Source organism: Equus asinus, chromosome 19 (genome assembly GCF_041296235.1).
Source record: "Equus asinus isolate D_3611 breed Donkey chromosome 19, EquAss-T2T_v2, whole genome shotgun sequence".
Classification (NCBI taxonomy): Eukaryota; Metazoa; Chordata; class Mammalia; order Perissodactyla; family Equidae; genus Equus; species Equus asinus.
Window position 1 is genome coordinate 20,182,760 of NC_091808.1, and position 20,956 is coordinate 20,203,715.

General features: G+C 54.7%; 2 protein-coding genes across 4 annotated transcripts in view; both read right to left on the reverse strand.

The window, feature by feature from the left end:
* Window positions 1-759: 759 nt before the first annotated feature.
* Window positions 760-6,434, reverse strand: CATIP (ciliogenesis associated TTC17 interacting protein). Of its 2 annotated transcripts, XM_014852530.3 has the most exons (10): window positions 6,385-6,434; window positions 6,140-6,232; window positions 5,588-5,788; window positions 5,298-5,353; window positions 4,575-4,661; window positions 4,218-4,385; window positions 2,816-2,940; window positions 1,924-2,000; window positions 1,535-1,623; window positions 760-1,322 (listed from the first exon to the last, which is right to left on the reverse strand). In XM_014852530.3, the coding sequence occupies exons 1-10, from the start codon at window positions 6,407-6,409 to the stop codon at window positions 1,086-1,088; spliced, it is 1,158 nt and encodes a 385-aa protein (XP_014708016.3). In that variant the 5' UTR covers window positions 6,410-6,434; the 3' UTR covers window positions 760-1,085. The 2 variants fall into 2 exon arrangements, with proteins under 2 accessions (XP_014708016.3, XP_070345839.1); XM_070489738.1 differs by lacking the exon at window positions 6,385-6,434 and having other exon boundaries at window positions 5,588-5,783; window positions 6,140-6,227.
* Window positions 6,435-13,813: 7,379 nt separating this feature from the next.
* PNKD (PNKD metallo-beta-lactamase domain containing) overlaps window positions 13,814-20,956 on the reverse strand; it is a 58,221-nt gene continuing 51,078 nt past the window's right edge. For both annotated transcript variants that reach the window (XM_070489736.1, XM_014852522.3), the window contains 8 exons: window positions 20,102-20,217; window positions 19,858-19,970; window positions 19,192-19,250; window positions 18,393-18,485; window positions 17,864-18,027; window positions 17,088-17,174; window positions 16,013-16,128; window positions 13,814-15,761 (listed from right to left, as the gene is read on the reverse strand). In XM_070489736.1, the coding sequence (XP_070345837.1) occupies window positions 15,588-15,761; window positions 16,013-16,128; window positions 17,088-17,174; window positions 17,864-18,027; window positions 18,393-18,485; window positions 19,192-19,250; window positions 19,858-19,970; window positions 20,102-20,217 (922 nt within the window). In that variant the 3' untranslated portion in view covers window positions 13,814-15,587. The remainder of the gene's footprint in view (window positions 15,762-16,012; window positions 16,129-17,087; window positions 17,175-17,863; window positions 18,028-18,392; window positions 18,486-19,191; window positions 19,251-19,857; window positions 19,971-20,101; window positions 20,218-20,956) is intronic.

Sequence of the window (20,956 nt, forward strand, 5' to 3'; positions counted from 1 at the left end):
TTAGGAGTGGCTGCCTCTAGGTTGAAGGATTAAGGTGATTTCCCTTCTTTTTATCGCCCTTTCTAAGTTTTCTCTAATGAATGCCCATTTCCTTTGAAATAAGGAGGCAATAAAAGACATTAAAAATTCTTTAAGGCTTAACTCAAGTGGCAGTTCTCTATGAAAACTTCCTGATTCCTGGGTCACAGACCCCCACCCCACCCCCCAGCCCTGTAGATACCGACTCCTATCGTCCACTAGAGCGCAGGGCATCTCCGAGTTCCCATCTTGCAGCAGCAGGTCGGATGAGCGAATAGATGGAGGGATGGAGCCAGCACCCCATCACCAGCAGCCTTGGGGGAGCTCGCCTAATATTTGCCACTGAGCGGTGGCCATCATTGGGCAGAAACAAGCCGCTGGCCAGACAGACGTAAAGCAAGGAGGCTAAAGGAGGGGATGATCACTTGCCCGTCCTCTTTTCTCCGGGAGCCGGGAACTGGGGACCCCGCCTGCAGTTGGGGGGTTCCTGTGTATCAGCGGGAACCGGGAGGAAGGAGGTGGAGAGTGAGAGGTGGGGGCGGGTGTTTTGGCAGGTTTCGGAGGTGATGAGCAAGACCGGTGGTGATCCAGACCCCGCCCCAGTCTCCCCACTTCGTCTGCTCTTTTTCTTTGGGAGCCGAGAGCGGGGAATTACGCTTCGTGGTTTCCAGGGTGATTCCGAGCGCCAAGAAGCTCCGCCCCTGCACCCCCGCTAACCTAGTGACCGGGTTTGGAAACCAACGTCCAGGTATGAAGCCTGCGTCCCACCTGCTAACTCTTAAAAGCTACTTTACCTTTCTGTGCCTCTATTTTCTTTTCTGTAAAATAGGAATATTGGTAATAATAGCATCTAGGAAGAAAGGCTGCAATTAGCTCGATAGACACTGTTAACGGTTCCTATTTTTAGTGCAAGACAAGACGTGGGCCAGGGAAGATTCCGGCTCGCAGGGCAGCGCCGCGGGAGGGCCCCGCTTACTCCCATCCGAACCGCAGCCCGGAAAGCGCGCCCCCGGGGGCGTCCCGCCTGGCCCGCCGGAGGCCCCGCTTCCTGCCGGCGGCGCGCCCCGCTAGCCCTCGCTGGGGCTGCACTCCGGGTCCAGCGAGCGGAAGGGGCTGGGCCGGTTGGAGGAGCGCAGGGAGGGGGTCGGCCGGCGGCGCACGGCGAAGGGGCCGAAGAAGTCGGCCGCGAAGGTGACCACGTCGGCGGGCTGGCGCAGCAGCAGGAACAGCAGGAAATCGGAGATGAGCGCGTGGGCCTCCGGGTGCTGCCGCAGGTAGCTGTTGTGGCTGAGACGGAGCTCCTCCTGCCGGGGACCGAGGACCGAGGACCGAGCCTGAGCCCGACCCGGACCCCCCCGCCCCAGGAGGCCCCCCTTCGTCTCTCCAAGGAGGGCTTAGGGATGCTGGGGCCTCCCAGCCCCCAGGGGCGTACCTTTCAACCAGGCACAGGAGAGCTCAGGAAAGAGGGTTCCTGGCCGGGGAATGGGGCCCCCAGGCTGGCTGCCGCCCCCCTCACCTTCCGCTCCATGAACCTCGAGTAGAGCTCCACGTCCTCCTCCCAAACCAGGGGCTTCTTCTCAAATGTTGGGCGAGGCTCAATCTCATCTGGGTGGGTGGGGAGGGAGGAAGGCTGCGGACACGGACCCCAGAGCCTTCCTAGGCTACAGAGGGATGCCCAAGAACAGCCAAGCTGCAGGCTCGGCTGAAACCCCAAGGTTCTGCTCACGTGGGCAGAGTTGCTGGAAGGGGTTTCCCACAAACTTGCCTTGGGGTCAGGGGCTAGAGGGCAAAGGTTCTCTGTCTGATTTCCGGCTCATCCCACACTTAATCCAGCCCCTGCGCCCTGGAAGGCCCTAGGCTTCCCCGCTCCCCTTCACTCTGCCGCCAGCCAGAGGCTTCACTCACCCTCCTCCCTCAAGATGGGCATCTTGGTGATCATGCAGCAGCCGGGGGAGCCCACCTGGACTCTCTTGGCTACGTGCCTGGGGAGCAACACAGAAGAAGGTGTGAGAGGGGCATCTTCCTGGACCAGCCCACTCCCCTGAGGGATGTCTTAGGGGCCTCCCTTTACTCCCTCCTGACTTGTCTGTGTGGCAGGGTCCTGTTCATTTCTAGATCCCCAGAGAACGGCCCCTCCTTTTCACACTGGGTACTGTTTGTATGCTGGAGATGCTTGCTGGTGTGCCAGGGCTGGACTGGGAACTTTAGAAGCATAAGCACCAAAAAACCAGGAACCTCCCGCTATGCAACACTCAAAATAGAAACAACACGCTAAGTTACAACAGTAAGGAAAGCCAAGAATGCTCTGATTACTTTTTTCCCAGGGAAATGATTATGTCAATACCTCTGGAAATTTCAAAAAACAAATTCTTCTCCCCCTCCCGAATTTTCTCACCATTTGGTGCCTACGCTTTGCTGGTGACCGCTTGGCAGTGTGCCAGGATGCTTCTCCCAGCACATTGATTTTATCGAGTTGTTCAAATCTTGCCATTTTTCAATATTACACCCGACACCTGTGGCAGCTGCTTTAGCTATGCCATCGGCCCTGTGGAGTCCGAGTGGACGTCCTCAACCGTTCAGGGCTGTTTAGGGCGGTTTCGAGGTGCCGTGAGGGCCAGGAGGATGTGCAAATAAATGCAGAAGGGGTGAGTGATGTGGGTAAAGCGAGGGGCACTCAGGCCTCAACAGCTGCTCTTCCTGGAATCCCCAGAAACGGCATCCCCTTTGCGCCCGCGCCCTCCATCACTGCACCCCTGCTTGGCTCAACAGTGCCTCCGGGCTGGGGTCGGTAGCTCACCCATCAGGGAGCAGGTAGAACTGGCAGGACATGGGGATGCCCTCCTCCGAGTGCACTGTCTGCTCCACGGTGAACACTTCCACCTGCTGGTGGCCCACCTGGATCGCCTGGGAGCCCAGGGCTTGCTGGCAGCAGCCGAAATGGAGGGAGGGAGGTGAGGTGGGTGCCTGCCAGGGGCTCCCCGCCAATCTCACCCGGGCCCTTTGCTCCCTCTTGCAGCCTCATTAGTTGTTTACCAGTGATAAGCAACCCTTGGCCTTCTGGACCCTCAGGCACCCCGAGATCTGATTTGCACCCCCAAGTTAAGTTGAGGGTCCCTTCACAGAGAACCAGCTGCACCCTGCTCTGCCATCTCAATGACCAAGTGCTTCTGGGTGGCAGATTCTGTGACAGGGTTGAGGACCAACCACTTAGGGGGTGGATGGGGGTGGGCTCTTGGGGGCAGGGGCAGGAGGCTCTGTGGAGTGAGACTAGACTGAGACGGTGGCTGCCCCAGGCCCGTGCTGCCGCAGGTAGGGTCCCCTGTTGTGATGAACACTGAAACCCCTGTTATGGCTACATAAAACACGTTTCAGAGAAAAGGGGGGGAAGTGGCATGTGCCTGTTTGTGTCAAACACTTTGCTGTGTGTCATGTGTGTGATAGAAAAGACTAGAGTGTCATTTACAAAGTTGGTCAAATCAGCCCCAGAGGGTGTGTTCAGAGGCATGGTGCTAAAACCACACATTGCAGGGCTGGCCCCGTGGTGTAGTGGTCAAGTTTGTGCACTCTGCTTCAGCAGCCGGGGGTCTGCGGGTTTGGGTCCCAGGTGCGGACCTAGCAGCGCTTGTGAAGCCATGCTGTGGCAGTGTCCCACATGAAATAGAGGAAGATGGGCACAGATGTTAACTCAGGGCCAATCTTCCTCAAGCAAAAAGAGGAAGATTGAATTGGCACAGATGTTAACTCAGGAACGATCTTCCTCACACACACACACAAAATCATATATTGTGGCAAGTCCTAGGTATGTTGATTATGAAATTTTAGCTAAAGTTAAAGAAAAAAAGGAACACCCTTCAGGGTTGAGACATAATAAAAGAATGTTTAAGCGCAGTTGGAGATGTTCCATTTCCAGATGTTAAAAAATATGTCTTTAAAAACAGCCCTCTGCTGTGTTTATTTTTCCTGCACTGACTTTTGTGTAAAAAGCGTTGCTTCCCTCAACTGCTCACACCTTCTGTGCCTCTCACTCACTTCACCTGCCCCATGCTTGATCTCTGTGACAAACGTGCTCTTGCTTTCCCCTGCTCTTGGAAGTCTCACCCCCTCGCCCCCTCTTCCACTCCACCGCTCCCACCTCAGTGTCCTCCTTGCCCCTTCTAGTTAGCCCCCAGGCCAAGTCCCCTGCCCAGGTGACCCCTCACGTAAGTAGAATAGCAGAGTTTGCCCTCTGTGTCCAAGGCCAGGAAGCGGGCGTTGCTGGGCACCGTCTGCCGCCAGGCCATCACCCTCAGCAACACCAGGTTGGCAGCCTCGGAGATGAAGCCTGTGATTGAGTGCCAGGGGAAAAAAGCCACTTCGGTCTTCACTTCCTGTTCAGGACAAATCTGGGTCAGGAATGCTGAACCGGGAAGGGGCTGGGAGGGTGGGCAAGCCAAGGGTGGGGCATACAGTCCTTGCTCAGTCCCCGCTCCAGGCTCCCGGCCTCACCACAATGTGGCCCCTGCTCCTGGTTTCGGGGAGGATGTGGAGGACGGCTCCCACCCGGCTCTCGCCTGTACCTGGCCCTCCTTGATGCTTCTGGTCATGACCAGTTGATCATCCTGCTTCAGCAAACTCGTCTTCCGTTCCATGGGGAGGATGTGGAACTAAGGGCCAGAGCATGGAGTGGAGAGCAGAAACTCACCGGATCCCATACGAACAGGACCCCCCAGAGGTCACCTAGTCCATTCTCCTTCGTGAGGATGGGGAGATTTGGATGGAAAACCTTCCACGTGTCGTAAAGCTCAAGAATAGACATCATATGATGGTGCGATAGGAAGTTAAGGAGCACACGCACTTCAGAATACATGTTTTAAACGATGGGAATGGTGTCTGTGGGAAGGTTCTTAGGCACGAGTGGTTTCCAGTGTGTAAACGGGTCCCGTTCCAGAAGTTAATGAGGTGGTTGGGGCTGGGCGTGAGGGGCACAGAGCGGGAGAATTTGGAGCTGTGGTGGTGACAGGTCCTTGGGAAAGGCCAGGCTCTGGGAAAGGCCAGTGCAGATGCTGGCTGAGGAGGACCAGAGTGGGCTGGACACAGGGTTTGTGTGTCAGGAGAAGGTCATCAGAAGCGCCCTGCTGCTGCCCTCCAGTGCCCTGACTGGATTGGTTTCCAAGTTGTGTGTGGTGGGGACTACATAGTAACTGGGGAGACAAGCCACTGAGCCCACCCCCTGCCTTCCTCCCAGAGTCTCTATTCTCTCACCCTGGATTAGGGTCAAGGTTGGGGGCCCCAGAAGGTACCTTGATGAACTCCTGACTGTGTTGTTCCATGAGCTCCAGGTTCCATGAGAGATGGCCTGGAGTGGAGGGAGTGGGGCTGGAGACTGCAGGCAGGGAGGGTGGCCCAGGAGAACTAAGTGGCACTCTTGTCTTGAGTCTGTGGCTGTGATTAACCTCCCCTCCTCTCTCACACCCGCTCTTTGCCTTATTCTGGTGCCAAGGTCAAGTCAAAGGGTGGGTCCTGAGTAAAGGTCCTGGGAATGGGGGTGGGGGCATGGGGGCTGAAGAGCATCAGGCAGCAGGAACTCTACCCAGGAGGGAGTTTCCGCAGAGCATCTTGTCCATGAGGCCGCGGCTAAAGGCGTGCACCAGGACGCAGTGCGACATGAGGCCAAAGTCGTCCTTGTATCTTCCTCTCTGCACCTCAATGGTCAGCTCTCCCTGAGGCTCCCCTGAGTCTGAGACCATGACCAGAGTCTCGGAGAAGAACAGCATCTGCAGCTCCTCCTGCCCTGGGGGCGAGCATCCGGTGGGGATGGATGAAGCCCCCGCTCCTAGGCCTCAACTCTGACCCCCTGGCCACCAGTGCTCCCCACCCCTGGGCTCCACCCACCCCCTCCTCAGCCCCCATCTCCCAGGCAGCCCCTGCTTCCCCTCCATTGGCCTCGACAGCAGCCAGCAGGTGAACCCCCACCCTCCACCCCATCCCTGGGGTCTTCCCTTGAAGAATATCAACAAATTGGCCTCATGCCCTTTCTGAGTCCCAGGAGACTCAAGGCTGAGCAACAGGGCCGGGTCTGGGCCTTCTCTCTCCTCTCCTCTGCACACTTGGGCCCAACCCTCCACCCACTGCCCAGGCTCACGGAGGGATCTGAGGAAGCGCACGGCTTCAGCATTGGCCTCTGGGGGTGGCCGACTCTCCTGGGCTGAGAGCTGGTGCTCCTGGGCTCTGGGGGCTATGGAGGGAGGAGAGGCTGAGATGGCAGACCCTGGGGAGGAGAGGGTGGGGCAGGGGTCCCAAGAGCAGACCCCTCCAAGGCCACCCCAGGGTGGACGGTGAGGGAGAAGACGCCCCTCCCCTTGCCCGTCCCTGCAGCCCTCTTCCCACCTGTAGGTTGTACTTTCCGGGACATGCTGCCGGCTGCTACCCGGTCTGTATCCAGTTGTCTCCATGGCAACTGGGAGCTAGCTAGGGCCTCTTAAAGGGCCATCAACTCACAAAACACCCGGACCTTGCAGGAAATGGTAGGAACTGTGGGTTCTAGGGCTCAGCCCAAGCCTGAGGTGTTGTCCAGCAGAGGGAGCATTTGACATTCTTGAGGCAGGCGGATGACGTGGGTCATTAGACTGACCTGAGAAGTTGTGGCCCTCACATGCATTGCAGCCAAGCAGATGCCATGTGAATAGCTACACATTGTGGTCCTAACACGGAATAGTGATGGTAACAACAATGACAATCACGACAAACCTGAAACCAAACTGACCCTAGGCTACTGTTCTAAAGGGCTTCACATTTAATTTTGAAAATTAAATTATGCTATGACTCAAACCCCAGGCTGTGGGCTGTCTGATCCCCACTTGGAAGTGTTGGAGTCTTTGTCATCGTGGCTATAAAAAGGGACTCAGACTGATAGTCCAGGTCACAAAAGAGAAAAATCTTGACATGAAACCTCACTCACCTAAGGAGGTGTCCCTCCCACCCCCCCGCCATATCACTTGTAAAGATCATCTTCAAATGTCTTCTTAGGGGGGCTGGCCCCGTGGCCCAGTGGTTAAGTTCGCAAGCTCCGCTGCAGGTGGCCCAGAGTTTCATCAGTTCGAATCCTGGGCATGGACATGGCACCGGTCATAGAACCACGCTGAGGCAGCGTCCCACATGTCACAACTAGAAGGACCCACAACTAAGAATATACAACTATGTACTGGGGGGCTATGGGGAGAAAAAGGAAAAAAATAAAATAAAATCTTTAAAAAAAAAGTCTTATTGGGTACTTTTCTATCAACTTTCGGGAGATTTAGAATTATGTGTAAAACTGCTTAAGATTATCTAACTAATAGTATTAATATTTTTTTGTGTTACATTGTGCATATTTGATATTTCAAGTTCTTGAAATGTTTAAAATAATTTGGCGTAGCAGAGTGCTTAAAAGATAAGCCTTGAGATTCCAATTTAAGTTGGGCAGTTGAATAGTTGATTTAGACTGTACTTTGAAGTTAAGTTCTTGATGGAATTTTAAGTAGAACCAAACAATTTTTTAAAAAACCTTAAAATTTGCTATATTTATGATTACTTTTTAGATTGCAATAAAAGTACTTGAGAGGTTGATATATCAATAAATTGCTTTATTTAAAAAAATATTTTTAGGGGCTGGTCCCGTGGTCGAGTGATTAAGTTCGCGCGCTCCGCTGCAGGCGGCCCAGTGTTTCATTGGTTCGAATCCTGGGCGAGGACATGGCACTGCTCATCAAACCACGCTGAGGCAGCGTCCCACATGCCACAACTAGAAGGACCCACAATGAAGAATATACAACTATGTACCAGGGGGCTTTGGGGAGAAAAAGGAAAAAAATAAAATCTTTAAAAAAATATTTTTAGAGAATTGAATTCTTTTTTTTTTTATTGAGTTAATGATAGGTTACAATCTTGTGAAATTTCAGTTGTACATTAATGTTTGTCAGTCATGTTGTAGGTGCACCACTTCACCCTTTGGGCCCACCCCCCACCCCACCTTTCCCCTGGTATCCACTAAACTGTTCTTAGTCCATAATTTTAAATTCCTCATGTGAGTGGAGTCATACACAGATTATCCTTCTCTCGCTGGCTTATTTCACTTAACATAATTCCCTCAAGGTCCATCCATGTTATTGCAAATGGAATGATTTTGTTCTGTTTTGCAGCTGAGTAGTATTCCATTGTATATATGTACCACATCTTCTTTATCCATTCGTCTGTTGCTGGACACTTAGGTTGCTTCCACGTCTTGGCTATTGTAAATAATGCTGCAATAAACATTGGGGTGCATAGGACTTTTGGGATTGCTGACTTCAAGCTCTTTGGATAAATACCCAGTAGTGGGATGGCTGGATCGTATGGTAGTTCTATTTTTAATTTTTTGAGGAATCTCCATACTGTTTTCCATAGTGGCTGCACCAGTTTGCATTCCCACCAGCAGTGTATGAGGGTTCCTTTTTCTCCGCAACCTCTCCAACATTTGTTACTATTAGTTTTAGATATTTTTGTCATTCTAACGGATGTAAGGTGATATCTTAGTGTAGTTTTAATTTGCATTTCCCTGATGATCAGCAATGATGAGCATCTTTTCATGTGCCTATTGGCCATCAGTATATCTTCTTTGGAGAAATGTCTGCTCATGTCTCCAGCCCATTTTTTGAGTGGGTTGTTTGATGTTTTGTTGTTGAGTTGTGAGAGTTCTTTATATATTATGGATATTAAGCCTTTGTCAGCTATATGACTTGCAAATATTTTTTCCCAGTTAGTGGGTTGTTTTTTTGTTTCAATCCTGTTTTCATTTGCCTTGAAGAAGCTCTTTAGTCTGATGAAGTCCCATTTGTTTATTCTTTCTATTGTTTCCCTTCTCTGAGAAGGCATGGTGTCCGAAAAGATCCTTTTAATACTGATGTCGAAGAGTGTACTGCCTACGTTTTCTTCCAGAAGCCTTATGGTTTCAGGTCTCACCTTTAGGTCTTTGATCCATTTTGAGTTTATTTTGGTGAATGGTGAAAAAGAATGGTCAATTTTCAATCTTTTACATGTGCCTGTCCAGTTTTCCCAGCACCATTTGTTGAAAAGACTTTCTTTTCTCCATTGTAGGCCCTCAGCTCCTTTGTCAAAGATAAGCTGTCTATAGATGTGTGGTTTTATTTCTGGGCTTTCAAGAGAATTGAATTCTTTTTATTTTACTTAATTTTTTCCAGATTACTTGAGATATGATTGACATAAAACAATCAATTGCTTTATAAAAGGAAATAGAATAGATGGAATTAAAAAATACAGCATAAACTGCCTAACGCAGTTTTAATTTTGAAAAGAGGATCACTTACTAACCAAACCCCCCTTAAAAGTTATTAACATTCACTAGATTTATGATTAGAATGATACGACTAGTAAGTCAAACTTAAATCTTTTGAAAATGCTTATGTTTTAAAATTTGCATTTTAAGAAACTGAGTATCCATTTTTAAAAGCCAAAGCGAATTCTGAATAAGCCTTTCTCTGCACATGAGCCACCGTCAGCGGCACTAAGAGAACTTGCAACTGCTTCGGGAAGTAGTTGGTTAGTTCCTCAAAAAGTTAAATGTGAAGTTACCATATGACTTAGCAACTCTACTCCCAGGTGTATACTCAAGAGAGCTGTGCACAGATGTTCACAGCACCATGCTTCATAATAACCAAAAAGTGGAACAACCCCACTGTCCAGCAGCTGATGAATGGATGAACAAGACACGGTCTGCAGTCTGTGTACGCCATGGAGTATTATTCAGCCATAAGAGGAACAAATCCTGACACAGGCTACAGCGTGGAGGGACCTTGAAAACATGCTGAGTGAAAGAAGCTGGTGACAATAGACCACACATTGTAGGACTCCGTTTAGTTGAAATGTCCAAAACAGGCACATCTGTAGAGAGGGAAAGAAGATCAGGGTTGGCCCAGCGTGGGGGGACGGGGGCAGGGGGGCGGTGTGGCAGCGGGGACCGACATGAAACCTGCACAGGGTTTCTTTGCAGGATGATGAAAATGCTCTAAAATTAGATTGCGGTGATGGTTGAAAAACTGTGCATAAATTAAAAACCACTGAATTGTACACTTTAAAAGGGTGAATTTTGTGTTATGTAAATTATATCTCAATAAAGTTAAATATAGTTAAATCCTTTAACTATAATTTAAAAAACCGGGGGGCTGGCCCTGGGGCACAGCGGTTAAGCTCACACATTCCACTTCGGCGGCCTGGGGTTCGCTGGTTCGGATCCCGGGTGCAGACATGGCACCGCTTGGCAAGCCACACTGTGGTAGGTGTCCCACATATGAAGTAGAGAAAGATGGGCACAGATGTTAGCTCAGGGCCAGTCGTCCTCAGCAAAAAGAGGAGGATTGGTAGCAGATGTTAGCTCAGGGCTAATCTTCCTCAAAAAAAAGCAAACCATATTGCTTTCATATGTGAATTACATAAAGTTTGACAAAATCTTTTTGATTAGTAAGACAGTTTTTTTTTTAATTAGATCTTCTTCCTAAAGAAGTAGCTTCTTGCATTACTTATAATATGTGCATAAGTACAGTATGTATATTTTATTTTTGAAAGTTGAAATTATACCAAATGTTTCATTAAATTTTTTTTTAAAGATTTTATTTTTTCCTTTTTCTCCCCAAAGCCCCCCAGTACATAGTTGTATATTCTTCGTTGTGGGTCCTTCTAGTTGTGGCATGTGGGACGCTGCCTCAGCGTGGCTTGATGAGCAGTGCCATGTCTGCGCCCAGGATTCGAACCAACGAAACACTGGGCCGCTTGCAGCGGAGCGCGCGAACTTAACCACTCGGCCACGGGGCCAGCCCCAGTAAGACAGTTTTTTAAAAAGAAAGCAAATCGTGGTCTCGATGCTTTTTAAGGGGAGCTCACGTGGTTCCTCTCCCTACGCCCCCCTAACCGCTAGCCACTCTGCTGCCCTGGACTCCTGACCAGAGGGAAGCCTGCTCCCCGCACCCTCTCCCCTTTGGCGCTCTCCCTCTCGCCCTTGCCTCTCCTCCATCGGGCCCTCCAGCTGCACTGGACTCCACCTGCCTGCCCCCTCAGGCTCCCACCTCCAGCAGCCCATGTTCTCCACTCTTTCCCCACCCTCATGTCTGCCCCCTTGGTGCTGGCTGTTTCCTGCCAGCTGCTAGGGGAGAAAGCAATTTGACAAAGTGGCTCACAGAAGGATCAATGTCCAGTCTGCTGTCTATTTCTGTAACCCTCTGCAAGAGAGCTGTCAAGGACCCTTGTTACTGTGCCCCCTTGAGGCCTCCTAGGCCAGTGGAGGGACACTCTGGAGCTGGCTGCCATATGAGCTGTGTGGCTGTGTTGGGCAGGCTGGCCTGTCTGAGCCCGTGACATGGACAGCCTGTGCCCTCCCAGCCACTGGGGTCGGCATCTACTGAACCACCACTGCGTAGAGAGGGCTCACTCTGTGCTGAGCTCTGCAGGTATTAACTCATTGAATCCTCACGATCAGCTTCTAAGGCGGTGCTAGCATCATCCCCACTGGACAGATGAGGAACGGAGGCACAGAACGGTTAAGTAACTTGCCCAAAGTCACCTGGTTAAGAAATGGAAAGTGTAGACTCCAACCCAGATGGACCGGCTCCAGATTCCACGTTCTTAATCACTTCGTCCTACTGGCCCTGATGGATTAGCCCCAAGTGTATCAATCACAGTAGGAAGAGAGAGGCTGCTCACTGAGCCATTGTGCCTCACTCAGGGCTCCCAGCCACTCCAGCACGAGGCTCGGGGATAAGCCACCTGCCCCGTGTCACCCCGGGCCAATCAGAGGCAGACCTACATTCGTATCAGACTAGTCCAACTGCAAGTCCTCTCTCCCCACCCTGTCCCACCTCTGCCCGAGTCTCGCGCTCCTGACCACACACATGCTCCTCACATTCATGTCTGCAGTGTTCCCTCTTCTCTGTTCTTCCCCGGGACACCTAAGGCTGCCCACTTAACCCCAATCCCTCTCCTTTTCTACCCCCAAAGAGACAGCCTGTGATTCAGGAAAAAAATGGAATAACTGAACTTCTTGCCGGTTATTTTTAAAACTACATCTCATTCAAACACCTTTGAGGCCACATGTCTCCCTCCATTTCTTCCCTGTAACTAATTATAGCACCAGAAATCTGATGTAGCATTTTCCAAAGTGACTTTATATGCCTCTTCTCATCTGACCCTCCCGATGGCCCCCAATAAGTGAATTGTCGTGCAGGTTTATGATCTTGCTGCCTTGCATGGTTTCTGGCATCAGCCTGCCTGTTCCTTTGGGGAACTCCCTCCCCACTCTCAGTGCACTGTGTTCCAGTTGGGTCTGAGGCTGCCCTTCCAGCTGTGGTCATGTGGCCTAACCTAACCAGTCAGAGCGGCCCATTCCCCTAACTCCTATGATTGGTTCAGGGTCGGGCACATGACCCAAGCTGGACCAATGAAACTCAATCTCTGGGACTATTGGAGGTTCTCCTAGGGATGATCTTTCCACTGCAGGGAGAAAGCCTGACAGCAAATGATACCAATACAGAAGAAAGCAGAGTTGAAAGATAAACATGCTCTTTGAATCCCTGGATCCAGCCACGCCTGAAGTCACTATGACATAATCTCACACTTCTCAATTGCATGAGCTGATACATTTGCCCCTTGGTTTAAGCTCCTTAGTGTTGAGTATTTCTCACTTGCACCCAAAATGGTTCTGACTCATTCAAGGCTGTCATCTCCACTGGAAGGTGGAGAAGCTGAGGTCAGGGAAGTGACCTCTCCAAGGTCATTTGGATGTTGAGTGATGAGTTGGGACTGGAATCCGGGTCTCTAAAGTCAGTGACACCTGCTGTCCTGCAAGCAAAGAGCAGGTGGCCCTGTTGTTTTGGTCAGTGCCAGCTCCAGAGGAAGCATGTGCCATCCTTCAGTGGGAGGACCACCTAAGGCCCTAGGGAAATGCTTTAGCTGCCCTAGAGAGCTGTCACTAAGTGGCCCTGGAAGGTGGGCGTACCCAGAGTGAGCTGGCCCTGGGCTCCCCTGTTCGACACAGTGATGCACAGACAATCAGAGAGCAGAGAGCCGCCAGTCTTCAGGAGGCGAGAACCACAGCCTGGTCCCCAAGCACGGATGCAGACCTGACCCAGGACAGCCAGGACCAGTGCCAAGGCCCTGGCTCATCCTGAGGGACGCCTGAGCAGGGAGGCTGAGCTGTGGCCAGGGCGGGAACACTATGCCTTGGACTGGCCCCAAGGGAATGTGGAGCTAGGCCAGGCTTTCCAGCCTTCAGCCACACCAGGGTCACCTTCGAGAGCTCTGCCATCACCAAGCGTCACCTTCACTTCGTGTTTTCCTGATTCAATAAACATCTTTAATTACCATGAATTAAAAACTGGTGTCATTTGTCAAAAATAATTATTGACCCCAAAAGATAAATGCAGTGAGAACAAACGAGCCGTTGTTCAAGTTTATCTTGAGATAGTGGAGTCTGGCTCTTTGTTATTTCGAGAGGCTTAAAGACAGCCTGTGGCCGAGGCCTTGCCCTTGAAGAGCCCTTCACAGCTGTGCTGGGACCACCTAGATCCGTCTCCCCTGGGGCCAGCCGTACACCTGTGCCTCTCAAACTCTGGAAAACACTGAGGGAGCAAATAGGAAATGCTGCACCAACGCACGCGAGCCGTGGAAGGATGTGTTTGTACTGTTTTGGCCGAAGGTCTTGAAAGGGCAGTCACTCCAAGTTAGTGGACCTGTGACCCACACAGGCAAACGGGACCAGCAGTAACCACAAGCCCACTGAGTGATCAAGCCTCGGTTAAATCATTCATTCATTCATCATTTATTGGGCGCCTACTGTGTGCCAGGCACCGTGCTAGGCGCAAAAATAGAGATGCATAAGATACAGTCCATGCCCTGAAGGGTTCACAGTCTAGAAGGGGAGACGAACATGTAAACAGGTAAGAAGTGCCACAGGAGAAGCAATTACAAAGAGCAGAGGTAGCCTGGAGGGGGAGGGGCGGGGGGTGGTCTTCCTGGAGGAGGGGGCCTTCGAGGGGGACTGTGAGAGATGAATAGGTGTTGGCCAGGCAGACAAGGCAGCAGGTGCAGGGGACAGGCATTCCAGTCGGAAAAGACGGCATGAGCGAAGGCACAGAGGCAGGAAACCGCGTGTCTGGGGACGGGACTCTGCTCTGGCGGTATTGCTAGAGTTGGTACCAGAGGCTGTGACTGGAGAGGGAGGCAGAGGCCGGATGACGAGGGGAAACTGAGGGCAGCGGGCACTGGGAGGCTCACCAGAGGTGAGCAGAACCCGAGGGAAGGCTTGGACGCAGGAAGGGCAGGCTCCTGGCTGACCCGAGGGACGCCTGCTCGAGGACCACAGGGGTCCTCACTGTGGCTCCAGAGGGATTGGACCCAAGACCAGAGGAGAAGCGGAGCTGAGGGAGGACTGAGCGAGGGGAAGGGCCCCGGCCAGGGGTCCGAGAAGCTGCCACCCACTCCAGGGCTCTTGGCTTCCGGACTTCCGATTTCTGCATCTGCAGCGTGGACCCCTCCCCCAGCCAGGATGGGGCCAAAGATCAAATGAGAAAGGACGCGGGAATGTTCTTAGCAAACTGCAAAGGGGCAGATGAATGAGTCTGTAACTAAAAGAGGAAAAGGGGTGAGGATAAAGCAGAAGTTAGAGAAAGGCAGAAGTTCCTAAGAATAGTGGCCATGATGAGGAAAGCTGTGGCGGATGCTGGCACTCTCCCCTAGGAAGGAGGGGCCCTTTTGGCCCTGGGCAGGGGCAGGGGCAGAGGCCGGCTGGCAGGACCAGGCCAGCTGTGCAGGGAGCATGTGGGACCTAGGAGCCTGTGGGGCTGCTGTCCCAGCCTCTGGGTCTCCTCAGCCTTAGGCCAAGGTTTCCATGGCAACCAGGACCCTCCCTCTTCCAGGCTGCAGGAGAGTCGTAAGGGCAGAGCCAGCCAGCCAGCCAGCCAGCCAGCCTCCAGCTCTTTCATCAAACGCCTTTGTGGGGGCGGGGCCCGGCGGGGAGGAGGGGCAGCGTCTCAGTAAACCAGAGCCCGGGGCCCCTCTGAGCCACCACTAGCCAAGTCTCCACACCGTAGGCCACTTTGGGGGACTGAGTTTCCCAGCCCCGGGGGGGAGGGGGGGAGAGAGGGGAAGATGGACTCAACCTGGCCATGGCTCCTGCTGCCCTGGGTCCAGGGGCTACAGAGAGAGTGAAGCCTCCTGAGGGAGGGGCTAAGAACAGCCTCAGGGTCCTCACTGCCATCGCAGGAGCAGGGGAGGGGAGGAGGGGGCCCTCCTAGTCAAGTCTGGAGATGTCCCAAGGCCCCTCCTTTCTTCGCGCCCTGTATAACTCAGCTTCGCCCCACGGAGTCTCCAGTCTTCGACCAGCTCCCCTCCTCCTGGTGTCACGTGCTCGCCTTGTCCCTCCTCTCCCCGTGACCAGTGTCGGGGAATGATGCCCACCGTGGGCGCCGATGGAGGTGGTGGTAGTAACAGTGAGAGGGGTGGGATGGTGTGGGCGACGGGCGGTCTCTCCACCATGGGAGGTGGGCTGGGGTGGGGTGGGGTGGGGGGTGTCACTTGCTCTTGTGCACGTCCTTCAGCCGGCGGAGCTTCTCCAGGAGCTGGGCCCGGGAGTAGCCGTCATCCCCAGCGGGGTCCGGGCCTGGCCCCAGAGCCTCCTGCAGCACCAGGCAGTGGGTCCTCAGGAACGGGTTGTAGGAGCGCTCCTCTCCCAGGGTGGACGGGCACTGCGGGAGGAGAGGCACCCGGGTTTGGTGGAAAGACTCCAGAAAATAGACCCAACAAGAGACGCCTCCTCTCCCCGCCCCCACCCCCGCCTCGCCTGACCCCCGCCCCGCCTCGCCTGACCCCCCCCCCACCACCCCATCCCCGTCGCTAGGCCGGGCCCCGCCCCGGCGCCCAGGAGCTGTCACTCACAGCCCCAGGTACCAAACACTGCAGAGCTGAGCCAGGCCCTCCTGGCGCCCCAGCACCGCACCGTGCTCTTGCGCTCCATCCGCTGCCTCTGTACCCACTGCATCTTCCTCTCCCGGGCCAGGTTCTCGGGCTCCACCACGCCTGCAAAGCCCAGGTTCTCCTCCGCATACTCGTGACCTGGGGACCACCGCGGGGGGCGCAGGGGCACGGCAGAGAAAGGTCGGTGGTGTGGTCAGAAAAAGTCCTCCCCAGCCCAGGCCTCTGGGACCGCCCACCAGGGAGGTGGGGTGGCGCTTCCAGGAGAACCCCAACCCCACGGAGCTGCTTCTCTGACTGTGGGCACAAGTCAGCCAGGAGTGAAGAGAAAGAAGCAGTTCAGGGGGAAGCACCGGACCTGGAGCCAGAGACCTGCATTCTAGGCCTGCTTCTCCCCTGCCCAGCTGTGCGACCTCAGACAAGTTAGGGCACTTCTCTGCGCCAGTCCTCTCACTTGGAGAGGGGAAAATCAATAATGCCACTAGAACACACACATGTCCCTGGTGCCTAGAACAGAGCCTGGTACCTGTTAGGTGCTCAATAAAGTATCTGTCAAATGAATGAATGGGTGAATATATGTTCTAAGGATGAACTGAGATATTAGCGGATGTGTTTTAGAAACTATGCATTTGCGGTGTATGTATGAATGTAAGACATGCCACGCCATGCCACGTACGTATGGATGGACGGATGGATATTCCGTCAATGTACCTATGTACAGATGGATAGACACGATGTGTGTGGATATGCATGCATGCAATGGATACCTGCAGAGTGGATTTACCGACTTCCGCCCCTAATAAGCAAAGGCTATTCTCTGTTCTAGGCTCTGGTTGTGAAAAATCCGCCATCTCTTTGGGATGCTCCGGGGCCTGCAGGGCTCCCAAGAGGCCGAAGGCTGGCTGGCAGGGGAAGCTGGTGTGAGCAGCAGGGGTGTGGCAGAGCTGGCACTCCAGAATGAAGGGAGTCTGCCCCACTGCTAGAGCTGGCTCCCAGAAGCCACCAGAGCTGGAGCTGGGTCACCTTTGGGCCAGGCTTTGGGTCGGCAGGGGCTCCAGGGGAGTGAGGGGCTGGGAGGAGAAGTGGGAGGGGCACCTCACCAGGCCACAGCAGAGTGTCGTCCCCAAGCCCCAGCACAGTGTCCAGTGAGCTCAGCATGGTCTCTGCGGTGCCCTCAAAGGTCCGTCCTGGTGAGGGTCCGGGGAGACGTGATAATGTACAGGGATAACCCATCACGGTATATTAGAAGGGCCATGGAGGGGGTGGGGGTCAGCCCGTACAGATGCGACTGGCCACCAGCCCTCCACCATGCCCCTGCATGCCCGCCTCCTGGCCTCCACTCCCTCCTTCCCACTGGGAGCTGGGTCCAATTACCCGCCCCCCACCAAGGCTGTTTGAAGGCCTCCACTGCAACATTGACCTGTGGGGGGAGGGGGTGCCGAAACTTCAGGACCAAGCACGGTACGCGTAGGGTCGCTCTTTTCCACAGAGACCTTCCTCCTTCGCCTGTGCTGCCCTTGGGGACTCACGATCCTCCCCACCCACAGATCTCCTCTCGCTCAGGGGTCCTCCCCTCTTTGTAACCTAGTCCTGCCAGTCACTATATCAGAGAACCAGGCTCCCCCCAGTGGAAACAAATGTCTCGTGAGCTCTGTACTCAGTTACGGGCATCCTTGCCTCCTGCCCACCCCGTGGGAAGCTGGGAAGATATAACAAAAATCGGGGCAACATAGGTGGGAGTAACGGCCAAGGCCACGTCTGTGCTGAAACCAAGGCTTTAATGCTTGCATGGGGCCATGGCTGCCTTTGGGCCCCTCTGCTGGCCTCTCCCTCCCTCCTGTCTCCCTCCTCCCTCTTCCCTTTCGGGGGAACTCACCACAGCCAGAGAGGAAGAGCAGGTCCCCTGAGAAGAGGCAGGAGGGGCCCTTGTAGGGCTCCCCATCCAGCAGGTAGACCAGATGGCCTTGCGTGTGGCCAGGGGTGGCCAGGGCCCGGATCTGAAGCCGCCCCACACTGACCACATCTTGATGACACAGGGGGCTGAGGAGCAAGGCAACAGGGGAGAGAAGGTACTAGAGCTTGTGCCATGCGATTCTTGCCCCTCCCTCGGCCCAACGGGCTAAGTGATTTGCAGGAGCGGGGGCTTCCACCCCAGAGAGAGAAGGCACCCCAGCGCCCAGGGCTTCAGGCCCACACCCTCCCCTCCTCTGCTTTTGGGGAACATGGCTGGATCAGCCGGGGGGTGAGCAGGGCCATTCTTCAGGTGGGCTGGAGTCTGCTCTCTAGGGGCCAGGAAGGGCATCAGCAAAGATCCAGCTGTGACTCCCCGGAAATACTCGACTGGAGGACGGGTGTGAGGGACAGGGCCCACGGAAGGGCCATCCCACTCTGGGTCAGGGACTTACTGGGTGAGGTAGGGGATGCCGTCCTCAGGGCTCCCGTACACCCGACAGTCCTGGTGCCGCCGGCTGAGGTCACGGTTCCCTCCACTGTGGTCCCTGCAGGATGTAGGGACGGGTGGGCCTTGGAGGGGCACCTGGACTGCGCCTGCTTGCCTCCCTCTCCCCCATAGCATCTCCAGGCCTTTGAACCCTGGGGTCCCCGGCTTCTGGACTGAGCCAAGCTGTCCACATCTCCAGGCCTTCGTTCAAGCTGTTCCCCAACCCAGCATGTCATCCCCACAACTCGCCACCCTCACCCCTCCAACACCGGGCCAGTGCCAACCGGTCTTTCTGGACTCTCTCAGCTCCAGGGTCATCAGCCTCTAATTCCTCCAGGTGGATCTGATCACACTCCACCCAGCGCCCCCCAGCCCCTGTACCTTGTGCCAAGTGCCACCTCGTTGCACACTTTCACGCAGGGCTTTCTCCCCTACTGGACTATCATCTCCTGAGGGAAGAGCTCACAAGGTTTGTCTGTGCCTGGTACACAGTAGGCATCTAATACTTGCCCTTGGAATGAAAGATAAATGCCTGCCCTGCCCTCCTCTGGGGCTTCAGGAGCTGATACGTGGAGTGTGGGAGACACACCCTTGCCTGCCCTCTCTGCTGGTGCCCCAGGGGCTTCGTGAGGAAGGCGGATGCCTCCCATCCTGACCCCCACCCAGCGTGTCCTCACGGGCCCAGGCCTGGCAAGCCCAGCTGGGGCAAGGGTCAGCCAGGGATGATCGTCTGCACCCAGGCCCCCCGCCCCCCAGTGCCTTACCAGTGCTTATGGGTGCAGAGAATGGCCACCAAGGCAACGCCTTCCTTCTCAATGGAAGCCTGGGGGGAGAGGAGGCGCAGAGACTGAGGAGCGGGCTGCAGGGGCCATGGGTGCCAGGAGAGAGGGGAGGAAAGCAAGGAGAGAGGAGGCAGAGGAGGGGACGGATGCAGAGGGTGGGGAGGGCAGGGTGGGGGAAAGGGGGGCAGCTGAGACTCGGTATGGGCACAAGGGATGGGGGAGATTTGTGGAGGGGACAGACACACAGACACACACACACAGACAAATAAGAAATGGGAGGGAAAGTCAGAGAGACCTGGATGCTAACAGACAGAGGCAAAGAGAAAAGAGGGTCAGAAAGGAGGCCACAGAGTGAGAGATGGAGGAAACTCACTACACCCTGGGTCCTGGGGCAGGCCCCCTCGGCAACGGTTCCCCCATTGCTGCCCCCCCGCCCCCCCGCCTCCAGCCATGCTCTGGATACTGACCGCTCCCCCATGCTGTGGTTGTGGGTGCCTCTGTGTGTATCTGCATGTTGGGCTGGTGTGTGAGTGCACATAGAGGGGGGACATCCCGTTGGCAGAAGGGCCAGGGTCAGCCCCTCTATATGAAGATGAGTTGCCAGGCCCCAAGGTGAGTCCAGGCCCCCGGGCAGCCCCCTCCCCTCACCTGTACAGCCTGAGGATCTGAAGGGTCCACAGCCACAGCCAGCCGGGCCTGGATGTCGATGATGAGGTAGCTGTAGTTGTCCGAGAGCACGGGGATGGGAAGCACCTTCACTCCTGGGGGACAGAGAGGGGCCGTGGGTGGGTGCGGGTAGGCAGCCGGCAGTCAGGGTGTGTGATGGGGAGTGGGCAGGGAGGGTGGGCACGCACAGCTTGGGGCCACGCTGGCCCGGGCAGCCAGGGCTCACCGTTGAAGAGGCGGGGCTGGGTTCTGGAGTGGCCTTTGGGGTAGCGATTCCGGGCCCTGCGCAGCTGCTGGCGGTAGAAGAGGTACCCGAGCCAGGTGCGGGTATACAGGCTGTACCTGCGGGTGGGATGTCCGGGCTCAGCCCCGCCCCATGCCCGGGGTCCCCAGGAGGCCCAAGCCCCATGTCGCCACTCCCCTGGCCACCCCGAGTCAATACAGCTCCCCCACCACTTATTGTGCGCCTACTGCCTGCCCTGGTCAGTACGCAAGACAAGATGGAGACGATACACACCCCCAGCTCGCCGCCCAGCAGAGATGTGAACTGCCAAATTCACAGACGAGACTCAGAGGGCGAGGGGTATATTTGGTAAAGGGGGTGTAGACGTTAGGAAGCTGACTTGAGGTGGGAAAAACATTTTGGGAAGAGCAGTGGGGCATCACAGTCATGCCGGGACTTGTTGAACCAGATCCCAGCCCCATCCCCACGTTTGCAGTTCAGCAGGTCTGGGTGGGGCCTGGGAATCTGCATTTATAATAAGCTCCAGGTGATGCCAATGCTGCTGGCCCAGGGGCCCCAATCTGAGAACCACTGAGACAGAGGACCCAGTAGGCCAGGGCCGAGAGGCAGCAGGCAGCAGGGCTTGCTTGAGCAGACCATAGAAAGTTCTGTTTGGCTGTCTGGTGGAGGAAGCAGGGAGAGGTGAGGCTGGATGGGCTGCCCCCATCGCTCCCTCCTCCTGCCACCATTCCAGGCCATCCCAGGCTACACGGCGAAGAGGCAGCACAAGGAACAGAGGGGAGCTTGTGAGTGACAGAGTCCTCCAAACCCAGGATGCCAGCACATAGGGCTGGCCTC